At 42.9% G+C, this 15,535-nt stretch overlaps 1 protein-coding gene across 4 annotated transcripts in view; it reads right to left on the reverse strand.

The window, feature by feature from the left end:
* Positions 1-596: 596 nt before the first annotated feature.
* Positions 597-15,535, reverse strand: part of ATRX (ATRX chromatin remodeler) — a 68,024-nt gene continuing 53,085 nt past the window's right edge. For all 4 annotated transcript variants that reach the window (XM_059859382.1, XM_059859381.1, XM_059859384.1 and 1 more), the window contains 8 exons: positions 14,494-14,602; positions 13,300-13,477; positions 11,404-11,598; positions 6,717-6,866; positions 5,448-5,570; positions 4,803-4,898; positions 4,193-4,321; positions 597-3,456 (listed from right to left, as the gene is read on the reverse strand). In XM_059859382.1, coding sequence (XP_059715365.1) covers positions 3,178-3,456; positions 4,193-4,321; positions 4,803-4,898; positions 5,448-5,570; positions 6,717-6,866; positions 11,404-11,598; positions 13,300-13,477; positions 14,494-14,602 — 1,259 coding nt within the window. In that variant the 3' untranslated portion in view covers positions 597-3,177. The remainder of the gene's footprint in view (positions 3,457-4,192; positions 4,322-4,802; positions 4,899-5,447; positions 5,571-6,716; positions 6,867-11,403; positions 11,599-13,299; positions 13,478-14,493; positions 14,603-15,535) is intronic.

The following is a 15,535-nucleotide window of genomic DNA, read 5'->3' on the forward strand; positions in this document are numbered from 1 at the left end:
GCCTTCCACCAGTGTTCAGCCAAGTTAAAAGTCACAGGGATATTTAAAAACACGCTGCCCACAGGGCCCCTTGGAGCACAACTCCAACATTTTCACCTCAGACACCATTCCCACCTCCCTCAGCTTTACCAAGACTGTGTCCCTGAGCAGCCCTGCAGTGCCAGGGAACGAGCAGAGGGCACCTTTAAACACAATTATTGCACTTTCCTTTGCCTAGGAAAGGGGCTGTTGTGCCCAACAGGTGGGATTTAATAACTAAGGAAGGGAGAAGTACAACTACCAGGTTAAAATACAGCAGCACCTTATTCTGATTTGACTAAGCAGAACTTCACCTCACTTTTAACCATGAGAATGGTTAATGGAGAACTCATTTCATTTTTAACAGACAGATTGGCAGAAGCTGCTATTAATAAAGCAATTTGAAAATCTGGACCACAGCTATTTTCCCTAAATGAAATCAATGTCTATATCCACTAAAGTCATTATAGAAAACAGTAAGAGCTTCAACTCACAGCACAGTTCTCCAAAGACACATTCCCAGGCTGAATCCCTGTGGAGTTAACACTGGACTGTGAATGTAGCACAAGGCACGTTGATGTATTTTGGTCACTTTATTAAATGAGATATTAAATAGTTTAAGTTTCAACTACTAAAACAGCACTTTGAATGGTGAAAACACATAGTATATCGTCATACTTGAATGCTTCTTCTTTTTTAAAAACACATTTCCAGTCCTTATATATATTACAAAACAGCCTTATAGGAAGAGGGGACACCTTTTCTATAGTACTTAAGATATTTAATACAGAACTGAAAAGCCATCTAATAGAAACAAAGGCAAGTCTTCACAGCTGTATGATTTCAGCAGCCAAAGCTGGTTGATGGACTGAAACATTACTATACAACTGGGACAAAACATATACAATATCACAATACTAAGCAAAAACGCTTTACATCCAAAGGAATAAACAGGTTACAAAATGTGGATAATTTAGCAGGCAAAACTGTATTACAAGCAACATTTTTATTTGTCATCTTAAGCCATTTTTATCTAGTTAAAACATCTAAAACAAATATAAAAATGAGCCTTTTATTATCTTACTGATGTATGTTCTGTCTTTAAGTACTGGTTAAAGCCTGATGTTATACTCAAAGCACGTTGTTATGCAGCTAAAATGTCAAGTGAGAAACGTAAGCAAAGTGGTCCAGGTTTAACTTCAATGCTTATCTTGTATTCCTTCTTGTGCATTAGTCTTCTGTTATCCATAGGTTTGTCCAGGATGAAATAAAATGTGCCTTTCAATGTTGCCTAAAACTTCCACATTTAAGTCTTTGAGTTACTGTAAAACTCCACTTAACATTCCCAGGTTTGGTAGAAGGTACTTCTCTTATTCACAACACATAGGAATATCGGTGACAGTTATTACCCAGAGTACATTTGCCTTCATGTGTTTGTCTCAACATCTCACTTTTGTCTCTTCTAGTGCCAACATGTCTCTCTTTGCTCCCTCCCCCAGATCAGAGTTAGTTGTAGAGCTGGCAGAGCACTAGAACACACTGAGGGTCTTTTGTGGTATCCTGTCATCAAAGAGTCCAAGACAGAAACTTGTCAGTTGGGCTTGCAGCAGCCCAAACAACCTCTGTCCACGTCACAAACCAAGTGTGAGTCACACACCAGAACATCGTGGAACATCTGCACATCTGGATGCAAAACTTGTCCATTCAGGGCAAGAACTCAAACTCTTGCAAGAAACTTCCCAGAAACCAAAATGATTTTAGTTCACGCCAGCGTCAGAAGAGTCCAGCACAATGTGGAGCCACGGCCTCCATCTGTCTCCAGAGCCCTGTGCTGTCCACACACCACCACCTCCATGTTCCTGCCACTTCCTTGTGCCCCCAGATGATCAATGGGGTTTTTTTGGGAGATAAGAATCAACCAAAGTCTATGCAAAGGAAAGCCCTGTTTGTATTTAATAAGAACCTGACAAGCAAAACAAGTGTGGGCAAAGAGTGATAATGGTATAGAATAAACCTGAAATTTATCTATGGCCTACATTAAAAAAACCCCAAACCAGAACAGAAACAAAAGCAAAATCAAGCTCTTTGTGTCCTAACCCATGTTCTCACACAACTGAAGGGATGGGGAGGAGTGCATAACCCCATCTCCACCAGTGAAGTTGTTTCACGCTTCTGGCAGCTCCAGAAGTTGCTACAGCACTTTCTCTGTATGGATTTCCAATGGGCAGTGGCTGTGCCACACTGAAGGGGGTTCTCTGACAGGCCACCTGACCCTGGCCAGCACCACCACCTTCCCCCAAGAGACAGGAATTGAGTTGGGTTGGCCCGTCCCCCATTGCCGGCAATGGAGGAGACAGTAGCACCAGCTGAAGGAGTTACAGAAATGTGCTTTGTGCTGGACTCCACAGCGAGGGATCAGCCTGTGAAGGAAAAGCATCTCCCACTCCCAGACCATCAGCTGTTATTCCATCACATGGAACTGAAAATAAGAAATGGCAGCAGACTGGGGAAGGCCCAGTCACGTTTAAGGCTGGATGCACAGTTCCCTGTGTCTCAGAGCAGTAGTAGTTACAAATATTGCACTCAGTTCTGTTTCAGAGAGCATTTTCAGCTCCTGTTCCATTCAGCACAGATGACCCGTGAAGGAAACTAGACTATTTCTGTTACAACGTTCCCACTAATAGAAAGAAATGGGTAAGCAGAAAAGTATTCCATAATTTGAGGAATCAACTCTAATCAAGAACTCAGCTGTTTTCAATTCACATATGTCAGACTGAACTTACAGACCTGCAGTCCTTCCTAAGCTTCCCAAAGCTTTGCAGCCACGAAAAGCAAGCGTAGGAGTTTAGACAGGAAACCTGTGGAGATGCTACTGTAACGGGAGGACTTGTTTTCACTGAAAACAACTTGTTATCTCCTGTACTCAACATATGTAAGAAGATTCTAGGCAACATCACTGACAACAGGGAAAACATCGTGACCTATTTAAACAAAGCTGAAACACTAATATGGAACATGGTATTTAAGGGGAGCAACCAAACTATTCTTTTTAATTTTTTTTTTTTTTTTTTACAGTTGAGTTCTGTTAGGCCATTGATTCCTAAAAAAATAAAAGTTCTTTCTCTGATTTTAACAATCCTTTAGGCTTTTAGTGCAAAATCACATTGATTTCCCTTGGGAAGGCCCTGGATTTTTGCCTCTCATTGGGGGTGGTGCTCGTTGTAGGGGTGGTGGCTGCATCCCACCAGACACTGACTGATACATTCCTCTGACATCTATGGCTGGGTAGCTGGAAGGATTCATGATTAAATTTGGAGGCTTTGGCATCATGAGGTGGCCCATGGCTGCTTGCTGGTAGGACATCTGCTGCTGCTGCTGCTGGTTGTACTGGTGCTGGAGCCGCCTGTTCATCAGGATCCTCTGGACACACCCGATCAGCTGCGGAGGGAAAGCAGAGCTGCCTGAGTGCACCACCCGTCCCCCTGCTCCCAGGATCAGGTTCAGAGCTGAAATCAATTTGTTAGGGACAGCATGGCTGGGGGAAAAAGCCCCATTGTTATCACCATCCCTAATGTGATGGCATTCAGCAGCCCATTACTGGAGAAACCATTTAGTAACAGCATTTAGGGCTCAGTTCTCCTGAAGACTTGGCTATTGTGTTGCAGGCAGCATTTAGCTGAGTTGCCATGGCAACATGTACTCTACTGTGAAATTATTCCCAGGTATAAGTTACATCATCATTTGTCAGGTACCATCCATCTTCCCTTTGAAAGTCCCGCCTGAGGACTGTCAGTGTTTGTTTGCCTGAGAGAAAAACTCTTCCCTCTGACATCATCTGGGCAACTTGCAGATTCTGCAAAGTAATTCTAAGCTAAAACAACACTACCAAGACTTTCTAAGATGTGTTTCCTAAGTGGCTGGCTGAGCTCTGGGAATCAGATTTCTCTTTACGCCTCATGACCTCGCAGCAAAGCCCTTCAGCTCCAGAACCTGGCGAGTGGCTTTTTCATCAGCCTCTCCCTCACTGAGGCCAAGCAATGAACTCCAGCGCACTGCTGACCACTCTGTGAGGGATATTTATGTGCCTGAACATACACTGGTAGCTCAGGAATGAACACACACAAGATCCTCATTCAAACTCTGACAGAAGATAAATAAATGGAGGATATTTTACCATCTGCTGTTTCCCGAGGACGTCGTTGTAAATGGCTTCTCGGCGCTTCACATCCAGCTCCTGGCTCGCCTGCCTGTTCAGGGCCAGGGCCTGCACCTGGCTCTCCGTCAGGGTTAAGTTTTCTTTCCACTGGAAAGCAAAAAACCCAAAACCTTCTTGGCACTGGTGGTTTGAACAAAAACCTGACAGTAACTGAGGCCCTAGGTCACATTCACAGCCGCACCGAGAGTTAAATAGCCCAACTTCCAGTGAGTGCAGAACTGCTTCACCAGAACCAGAACCAGGAATTATTAGTTCTTCTGACTGGCAATTAGCAGTCCACAAAATACAACAGCTACTTGCCTGTAATTGCAATTCTGATTTCTAGAAAAACCAGCATTTTCAGAGCATGGCAAATACTTATGGATTTAAACTGCCACTCCTGTAAGGCTCTGTGCCAGCCACACACCACCAAGGGTTACTGCTGGGATAAAGGTCACTCCCAACTGGAAATGATGCTCATTAAAAATGCAATTCATTAGCTGGATGGCCATTTGCTGTAGCAGTATCTTTGATAATGTTTAATGTTTTCCACTCCTGATCTAAGCCCGGGGTTATCCACTGCACTCACTATGGCTGAAATGATGTCTTCAAGGGGCTGGATCCTTGCTGCAGCCACACTGTTGGTTGCTTCCACTACCTTCTCTCTTCCTTGATTAATGAGGTCCTGAGAAAACACCACAACATCAGTTATAAAGCACAGAAACAACAAACACATTTCTTCCCCAGCCTTCTTCATCTCTCTCTTGTACATACCTAGACTTCAATTACCTCTCTGCTCCCAATTTGCACAAGTCAATGAGTCTAAGCTGCCACCTATTTGAATTTTAGCACAGAGCAGTTGAACAACATGTATAAACCTTATGATTTGTACACAGCATTTGTAAAAACCTATTTCTGTACCCACAGGTTTTCAGACCAACATGAGAATGGTAAAAACCCAGGTAAATTTTCTACCGTACAGACTTGAAGATGTTACAATTTCAAACGTGGTAATTAAAGTCTGCAAAGAATGCAGGTGATGCTCCAGAATCCTGACAATCTGCCCAGGTATAGGTTTATATATATGCAAGGTAAACTTCAATAAGGCTACATGCAACCCCCCCCCCCCCCCCCATCCCCAAACATCCAAAAATATAAAAATATTTTGACTGACATTATGCACAACTTGTGAGAGAAAAGCCCTGCAGCAACACAGGCATGCAGTGCTCCTTACCTCCAGCTGTTGGTTACTCATTGCTGACAGAGCACCCAGATTGTAAGGAATATATGTCTGAGAGCTGAAATTTGTGGGCATTGTGTTGGTCCCTGTGGGCATGTTGAAACGCATGGTCATGCCCTGGAAAACACAGAGTGCACTGCTCACCAACTCTGGTAACTCTGCAAGAACCACACAGCCAAAGCAGCCCTGCAGACAGCCACAGGCCCTGCACATGGACCATGGAGGCTTCCAAAGCTCAGCTCAGAACCCCATTTCAGTCACAGAGGAATCCAAGTTCCAGTCCTGAACAATCTCTGTCAGTATTTGATACAGAAATGACCACGGCTTATCAGTACTCTAAGGTAATTGTTTATATTGAAAACCCACTACTTAATGCAGAGTTTGACCAGTCTGAAATGAAATTCTGAAGAAGTAAAATGCACAATTTATTCAGGAATGTGAAGCTCATTGCCCATTTGGATTTCTCACAGGGCAACTTCAGATTTTAATCTTTATGTCCCTATTTCTTTTCACTCCTCAAACCTTTTCATCAGTTCACTCAAGGTGGTCAGTGGCAATTTCTATACCCACTTTTTCTACTTTTAGTGGAAGGTTTTTGAGGGTGCCTGGCCCACTGAAATTCAAAAGGTAATTTGGGGTAACAACAACAAATCTGACTGAGAATTTCAACCTTGGTGGTATCCCATTAACTTCCCTTATGACCCTGCCAAGGGTGAAGGCACAGCTTTAGTTTTAGCAACACAAAGAGCTTTGGAGCACCTCACACACCCAGTTAGTGGGGATAAATCACCATCAACTGGATCTGATACAATAACAGGGCACAGGGCAACAAAATGGGAACAGGGTTCCACCTCATTGCAATTTCACAGATTTCTGTTGTATTATCAAGTACTGGTTTATATGTGAAAGTGTGTCTTAGCTAAGGAAGGTAACACTGTCACACAGAGCCCCTGACAGGGACACCTGATATGGGAAAAGAGGGGTTACACAGGACATCAGCTGAGCTTTAACATAAATTAGAAAAAAAAAATGCAGGTGTAAAAGTAACTTGTAATTAAAGCAGCAAAGCAAACACATAGAAAGAACCAGAAGGAGAAGAAAGACACAGTGTCTCCATTTCTCCGATGTCAATATTTGCTTTACATACCTATTTCTTGGTCTATAACAATATTTAATTATCCAAAGACAAACTGAAAAGGTTATTGGCACTCTAAACCTGGAAAGGTTATTTTCATATACATAAACCCAATTGAACAGCTTTACCTTCTTTTCTGCTTCATATTCTGCCCAGGCTGCCTTCCTCTCTTCTTCAGTGAGTTCCTCCTCCTCCTTATGGTCCAGGAGTGAATCGTGCTCGTGGTACCCAACGATGTACTCCTTGTTGATCTGGAGCAGCTCTGCCAGGATGGTGTCCTGTTCAAAGCAGGGGGTGAAGGAGGAGTCACTCAGCAGCTCTGCCCTGGGTCCCCCCTCCTGCTCCCTCCCCATTCCACACACAGCAGCTATCAGCACTGCACAGCACAATAAAACTTGGAAATCATTTAAAAGTACAAATTTCCTCCGAGGGAGAGCAATGGATTAACAATCAGTTGCAGAGATGACAGTGCAGTCACTTAATAAACCACAGGAATGCACTCAGACTCCACAACAATAAATGCACCTAAAAGGAATGGAATGTTCTCAGTGGCTGCTCCTTTGCTGAGGCTGGACAACAGACAGGACCCATCAGCACATCTGCATTTATTATACAGAAACAGCAGCTCCACAGCTTTCAAACACTGAGCACTACTTTGGGTCCCACATCTCCAATGCTTTTTAGTCAAACCTTTTTGCCTGACAGGCAAGGAGATGCTGCAGAAGATGAAGATCCCTTCAGGACTGTGAAGAAGTGCTCCTGCTGCACCTCAGGAGCTCCTCTCCCCAGGCCATTCTTGCACAGGGATCTTTACAGGACTTGTGTGCCTGACGAGCATCATGAATTAAGGAAGCTCCAACACACCTCAGAGCTCAGGCTAAAATTGCTGATGTGAAAGCATCACTGAACCACTCCTGAGAGGGAATTACAGTCCAGGAGGAATCTGAGCCCCTCCAGGTCCTGCCCTCACTGTGCCAGGGTTTGCACAAGCTGGAATCCAGCCCACCCCACCCCAGCATTTTATAATCTCAGCTGAACAATGACTGAAAAAAGGCCCCACAAACAAACAGATTTTTGCAGCCACTCTGGGAACTGAGTGTGGAAGTCCTGACCAGGGGTTCTGTCACAGCTGTTTGTTTCTGTGTGCTTGAACTGTTAATTACATTAACCAATTATCAATGAGCTGCTCTCTGTCCCACCCTTCTGTTGGGTGTGAATGTCCTCATCACCAGCTCCTCCCAAATATCCCGGGTGGGGTTTGCACCCTGCAGGGCACAGGGAGCAGAGCATGGGGGGCTCTGGGGGGCTGGGAGCTGCCTCCCCAGGGATGGGGGAGACACAAAGCCCAGAGGAGGTGGCTGAGGAGGCTCCTGGAGGTGCAGGAACTGCCCTGGGAACAGCAGGGCTGCAAACAGCCCTGGAATTTAACCCAGCCTCCCTCAGCCTGCACAGCCCTCCAAATGTGCTTTAATTTACATCCAACTGGGGCTTCGCTTTTCTTTGCCTAAACTTTATTTTGTGTTGACTTCAATGATGAGAGCTTGAAAACAGGGATGCATTTAGTTCAATCTTACAAGAAAAAAAATAATAAATCCACCTTACACATAATAATCCATCAGAATAATTATTTCTTTACATTTGTTTAGCTTGTTGATAGAATAGTGATTATCAATTGGTTTGTAAGCTTTAGGATGAAATCCTGGTGATGAATGAAAATATGAAGAGAGACTGAAAAAGGGGTTTGAATTAAAAAAAAAATTTGTCTTTTTAAAGTCCTGATGGGAAGTAAATGCTACAGAGAGATCACTGTATTAGAAAGGAAAACTTCCATGAAGGAATGCAATTTATGTTGTAATTCACAGGTTTTTCTCAACCAGCTGAATATTTACTACTAAAGCTAAAAATAAAAAAAAAATTAAATAAGAAGCAAATTCTTCTAATCCTGAGATCCAAATTCACAAAGCTGTCCCTGAGTATGGAAGCACAGTAAAGCACATGTGTCTGTCCCACTGATACCCACATCCACTGAACCTGAACTGGGACTGTAATCTGCTCTTCCAATCTGCATTACATGACCTCAGCTGAGCCAAGCCTTCATTTCACATCAATAAAAAAGTGCCTTCAAGTCTAATTCCCTGCATGAGGAATGGGGAGTGAGCCCATGGCAGGGCTGCAAGAGCAGGGCCAGTTCTGAGGGACACCCAGTGCCCCAAGCCTGCCTTTGTCCAGCTCAGGGACTGTACTGAGCTGTTCTGGAAATTATCATGTCCTTATTTCTCTATAGTTACAGAAATATATCCTTATTTCTATACTTCAGTACAGCAAAGGTGACCAAGTGATCATTCAGCCTTTTTTGGGCTGAAATTCCAAAGCAGCCTTTTCCAGCTGGGCAGGGATAGGGAATGAATGAAATCAAACAATGGGAATGAAGAGTAAATAACTGATGTGAACCACACTGGCATTACAGATATTCTGCTAACCCCAAGGATCTGCAGAGCTGAAGACCAGAAGCTCTTTCTGAGGGCTGGAGCACCACAGGCATTTCTTCCCTGAGAATCTCCACACCCCAAGGTCTTGTTAGACCACAGAGGGCAGAAAACTGCTGCTCCAATTCAAACTGGCCATGAAATTTGAATAATCTTCCAGGAAAACAACAGACTGCACATCTGCACTGTCATTTGTGTAGCAAATAAAAGCATCCAATACCTTCTCCCCCCTTACCAGCACTTTCCAAGAAAACTGCCCTTGGACTCAAAGCTGGATGTTGTGAAGCCAAAATTCTCAAGGATCTAGTTTAAAACCAAGCAGGATTTGTTTCTTCACTTGCAGACTTTTAAAACAATACAGAATGAGTTCTCCCATCCCATTTAAAACACAAGAATTAAATATTTGGGTTTTTTCTTCCATCCAGGAAGTTCAAAAGGAGTCAGAAGCACCCCAGCACTCAGCTCTGAATTATTCCTCCTCATCCCACAGGAATCCTGGCTCAGGATTCCTGCAGACCCTTCCCACTGGGGGATGCCCTGGAGCCAGGCAGGTTTCTGAGAAGAAAACCAATTATCCCCACAGGTTTTTCCACATTTGTGCTCAGATGGTTGGAGAAAAGATGGAACACATTTCCCCTAATTCTCGCTCACAATTCCCTCCCAGAAAGGGGCACTTCTAAAAGGAGCATTTTCAAACCTCCTTGTCCCCATGCTCTGAGGGCTCTGCTCTCCCCTTGCACTCTGAAACAATGTAAAAGCACAAAATGTGGTATTTTTACCCAGCCCTCACGTTACAGGACCTTAAAGAGAATTCTTGTCTCTAAATGCTGTGTAATTGCTTGATGTTACAATAAAATGTGTTCCTATCAACACATTTTTAATCAACCTAAAAAAAATGCTGTGTGTTGTTAAATTAATTGTTAAGGAGATTGTTAACCAAGCTGAATCATGCAGCTTTGCTAAAATCACACTGAAAGAAGGAATAGTTAACAGAGATCATGGCTGAGGAACCTTGCACAGATGAATTGGCTTGTTTATTTACAGCCTTTTCAGCCATCAAACAAAAAGGAATTTGAAATTTGCACACAGCATGTACTGAGATGCACATCTTCAAGAAGACAAAATACCAGGAGACAACACAAAAATAAGTCCAGTCCCCAGATTTGCTCTATTTACAGGCAGGAAATGGTTAAAAGCTCATATTCAACTTGACTTGCACAAACCTTACACTGATGATGGCATTAATATGGAACTCAATACATAAAACTGAGTGATGGAGAGAGTTTTGAGTTTATAAACACATTCATTAACTGATTCATTTTGTAATAGAAAACCAGAAACCTTCAAAATAGAATTATTGCATTGGATTGATCAATGTTTCAAGTTAACAGATTCAGTTGCTTCACAAGTTTTTGGGTTATTTTTGCATTTTTTAAAATAAGAAATAGCATCAGCAAATGGTGCTGCATTGGCTCTGTGGAGGCACAAATGCACAAAGCATTAATTAAGAATGTAAAGAAAAGATAAATTACTATTAATTATATAATATAATGCCCAGACACTGCAGAGTGACCAAACCACAGAAATTTATCCAGTTCATGAACTACTGGCCACTCCCTGATGTGTTCAAGAAGCAGAGAATCCCACAACAGCTAAAGGATGAATTGGTCTTCAGCAGCCCACAAACACAGAGGCTAAATGAAACATAAACCCACAGCCTAATCTTAAATACAAACTGACTTGGAGAAAAAGAATAAAATAATGAAACCAGTTGAACAAGAATAAAATAATGGAACCAGTTATTCTTTCCCCTCAAGTTTATTCTTACCTAAGTGCAACTCTTATCTCTACCTTATCTCTAGGAAAGGAAGTTAAACAGGGAACTAAAATCCAAAAAGTCCTGGAAAAGGGAAACATGGATTAAGATGACTCTTACCTCCAGTGCCACCTCACAGATGTGTTCTCACAAACTGAGGTTGTGCTGGGGCTCACCAGCACCCACTCAGATGCCAATTTGAATTTTCCACAGTTTCATGCAGTAAAACTTCTATTCATTCAAAATGTGTGAAAAAGTGTCTTTCTTTGTTCTGACTTAAAAGTTGGGTCTTTTAATGAGTATCTTTCTCTCATAATGTCAACTACACTGAGAGGAAACTCCTCAGCCAGCTCATTAAGGCTTTGTTTGTTAATTATGGATGTGATTGTGTTTCCTGCTCTTCACCTCCACTCCAAGCAGCCAGCGCTGCTCCACACCACAAACCTGCAGCACATTGGAACAGAGCCAGGTGGTTTTTCCAGCACAGAATTCCTGCTGAGGGCCAGCACTCACTTTTGGCAGCATGGGGGTGTCCCTCTTCTTCTTCTTCTCCGAGTTGGGGTCATCCAGCAGGTCTGGCTCAAAGGTGTAGAGCTCGGTGAGCTCGTTCATGGTGAAGTGCCGCTCCACCTGCTGCTGGTCCACCACCCTGAAGGACAGCGACTGCTTCGTCACCTGCCGGTCGTAGATCTTGTCCTCCATGGTTCCCTGAACACACAACACCCACTGCTCACCCACAGCAACACTCACAGGTGGAAAACAGCCCAACCACCCACCCAGCAGCTCTCTCTGCCTTCTTTCTGTGCTTCCGCCACTTTGCAGCCGTTTGTTTGCTGAGCAATACAAGGAAAAACCTCCTTCCCTCCCAGCAGGAATTGTGCATGGCACAGATGTCATCTAGCTGTTGACTAGAGGAAGAAAATTGGTCTTTTAGTGGTGTTTTTAAGAGATCCAGTTTGCTTCAATTCCCCAAAGCAGGATTTTGACCAAAAAATGGCAATTTTCACAGCATGTACCTTATTTTGCTGCTTTGAGCAGCCTGTGAAAAGGAAAACAGATACCATATCACTGTGGTGGAGAGGAGAGGGGAAGGGAGGCAGTCAAGCCTAATTCACCACAGCTGTGTACAAAAAAATTAGATCTTTGATGAAAAAAAGGAAAATTACTTATTTTCTGAAAAAAAAAGATGACTGAGAAGGACGAGAACAGCACAGCCTGTTCTGAACAGCATAATTTAAAAAGGATATCAACAGTTCAAAAGTGCACAGAGAAAACTACAAAAATAAACTGAAGCCTGAAGAAAAACCTCATTTGTGACAGTAACACGTCCCAGACAAGGATCTGGGATGGAAAGAGTGACTGGATCAAGGGTTAAGTGCTCCTGGGAAAGGGCTCCAGGCTCCTCTGTCACACCTGAGGAAGCAGAAGCTGAAGAGGCACTTCCTAACAGAAACAATGGCCTTACATAAAGCACAGATCAGTGTCCACCCAAGTTATTACCCATCTTGAACATCTGCAGAGTGTGCTATGAGTTTTCAAGGAAGACTGGATGCCTTTTTACAAAAATTCACTTCTATCCATGTGGTTTCACTGCAGTTGGACCATCAGAGTCTGCAGAAGGAGCTGCCCTGAGCAGGGCTATGCCCTACCAACACCACCACCATCCTCTGCAGGGACTGCTCCATTCAGAGTTCTTAGTGGTGTGCAGATTAAAAAGGCTGAGACTCCTGTTCTGAGTCTGGTCTGGGCGTGATGATCACTGGTGGAATTCCAGAATTTGGGTTAATGAAGTGTCAGACAAGGGGGACTTCACAGTATCCAATGTGGGGAGCTCCTGATATAGGGAATTATTGGCATTTGACTTAGGATGCTGCACAATTGCTTTAAACTATATTACATTATACTATTATTAAAGAGATACTCTACTAAAGAGATACTAAAGGAATACTACTGAGAAACCCACGGCTGTCTCTGACAGACATGACACAGCTTGGACAGAACAGGCCAATTAATATCAACAACCATCACTAGAATTGAATTAAGAACTCCCTTCAGGTAAATAATTTTCCTAACACATTCCACATGTGCAAAACAACAGGAGCAGAGAACAGAGATAAGAATTGTTTTCTCTTTCTCTGAGGTTGCTTGCTGTGATTCTCAGGAAATATCCCTGGGAAGTTGTGCCTGCAGCTACATCACAGGAAATAATGTGACATTTATTTGACCACTCTTTCCTTCACGAGCTGCTTCAGTGGCCAAACCCTGCTCCAGCTCAGAGCTGGAATATGACTGGATCAATCTGGGTCACTCCAGACCCCAACACAGCCCAAACAGGCACAGTCCCCCCAGTCCCAGCTCCCAGATTTGACTGCAGGATGGCAGAGCCAGCAAGTGCAGCCAGAAAAGTACCTGAGCCAAAAATCTGTAGACAAAGACAGGCTTGTTCTGCCCAAAGCGATACACCCTGAAGATGCTCTGGATGTCATAGGAGGGGTTCCAGGAGGCATCAAAGATGATGACTCTGTTAGCAGCCACCAGGTTTATTCCCAGGGAACCTGCTTTAGTGGATATGATAAACAGGCGGCCTCTGGAACAGAGAACAGTTGCAAAATTTGAGTATTTTGGAAAATAACTGTTGTTCATACACTGAAATAACTCTGAAACTTCATTAAAATAATGTATTAAGCAGAAAACAGATGCAGATTTTACAAGAACAACACTTTTAGCAAAACATACACTCCCAAAAATACACATCAAGGCCTTTTGCAAATGAGCTGTTAAAAACTGGTGGGGAAGAAAAAACTTTGGGGTTTGCATTTTCAAGCTGTAATGAAATTAGTTATATCAAATGAAACCCTAATTTTAAACAGGCAGATTCCATGCCATAGAAACTCTCTCCTGGCCTGCAAACTTTCAGGGTAATTCTCCAGTGACCCTGTCTCTTTGATATATTTGGGTTTTTTGAGATTCAGAAAAATCTCACTCTGGTTCACCTTGGAACCAGCTCTTGACAGACATCTGAGAGAATAAACTATTTTAAAGTATTAACACTGGGCAAAGTATTAACACTGGGCTAGTTCACTTCTTAATTTAACTTTTTTCCCCTGCACATTATAAATGACTGCACCATGATTACATATTTTATTTTTTAAACAAATCTAGGAAGGTGAAGCTCCTTAACTTCATTCAAAGACAAGTCTGTACCTCTCTCTCTAAATCAGACTTGAAAGTCCAATTTTGGAGGAGCAGAGGAGGGCTGGGAGCCAATTCTGGAGGCAGCTGAAAGAATTAATTTGCTCCTGAGTGGCCCAGGGACTGCAGAGCCTTCCTAGGTCCTTGTATCCTTTAAGTGCTTGCAATAAAAACACTGCCTCTGATTTAAATTGGTTCCAATCTAAAGGACAATGAAAATAGCAAGGAAACTCTGCTGAGTACAATGGGATTGACCTGAAGTCAGTAACACATTCCTGCAGGTTCTGTGTGACTTCTGATCACCATCTGCCTGGTCCTGAGGTCATTAAGCTGATAAAAGTAATAATGATTAGGAAACAAAAGGAAGAAAAAGGGGAAAATAAAGCATGTATCTCTCAGATAAGATCTCACCTCACATTAGTTTCATCATTAAACTCCTCAGCCCATTTCTTTCTGGACTGAGCTGTGGTTGAGCCATCCAAGCGATAATAATCAATATTTCTGAACCATTTTCCTTCACCTGCAAATGCAACAGCCAGGTTATGAAAATGCTGATGGTGTAAATGACCAGACTGGCAACCAAGTGGAATTTAATGACAGAAATTTATAATCAAAAAAATAGTTCTGAGGTTAAATGTAAATTTAATTATTTGAAAATATCTGAGCTTTTTTTGGTGGGGGGAAGTCCTCTTATTTTTCACACTTTCTAGCAGTATTTATAGATTTGATGAGCTGTGCCTTAACTGGGAGCCAAAGTTAATTCTAGAAGTCCCAAGATGCTGTCACATCTCATCTTTAGGTGCTGTTAATTGCACTTTGCCAATGGATCCAGGCAGGTTCACATTACAGCACCAGTGTCAGTCTCTCACACAACCAGCACTGAGAAGTCAATGCTCCAAAGGAGATTTCAAGGGTCAAACTCATTTTGAAACTGAAACCCAGCAAAATCTTTGGGTTTAATTACCCTGTGAATTAGAGCAATTTCTTGTCAGACTGGGGGAAAAAATAACTACAGCTGCTGGAGGATTTTCTTCTCTCAGTAATCTTCCACCCTCTCTGGCCATCAAGGTATTTGTACACAACACTGATATCCCTGAGCCATCAATCATAAAGAAAACAATGGTTTTGGGAGCAGCACTGCTCAATTCAATCCACTGTAGAGGCAGATTGGTGAGTTCTGTCAGGAAAGGTGAACCTTGCCATGGTCTAATTTTGCTGGCCAGAGCTACCACACATGGAAAACCCCAACCTCTTTAAAATCTCAGAACAAAGGCACAGCTCCTCAACAAGACACCTTGCAATGTCTGAGATGACAAAATTCAGAACGGGAACAACAGGCAGGAACAATAAATCTGTGAGACACAGATCCTGGAGATCTCCAGTCACCATCACTGAGCCACTTTTCCCTTAGCTCAAGTGCAAATTCAAGGAAGAGTTATGAGAGACTGGAAAG

Source organism: Haemorhous mexicanus, chromosome 14, assembly GCF_027477595.1.
Source record: "Haemorhous mexicanus isolate bHaeMex1 chromosome 14, bHaeMex1.pri, whole genome shotgun sequence".
NCBI classification, from domain to species: domain Eukaryota; kingdom Metazoa; phylum Chordata; class Aves; order Passeriformes; family Fringillidae; genus Haemorhous; species Haemorhous mexicanus.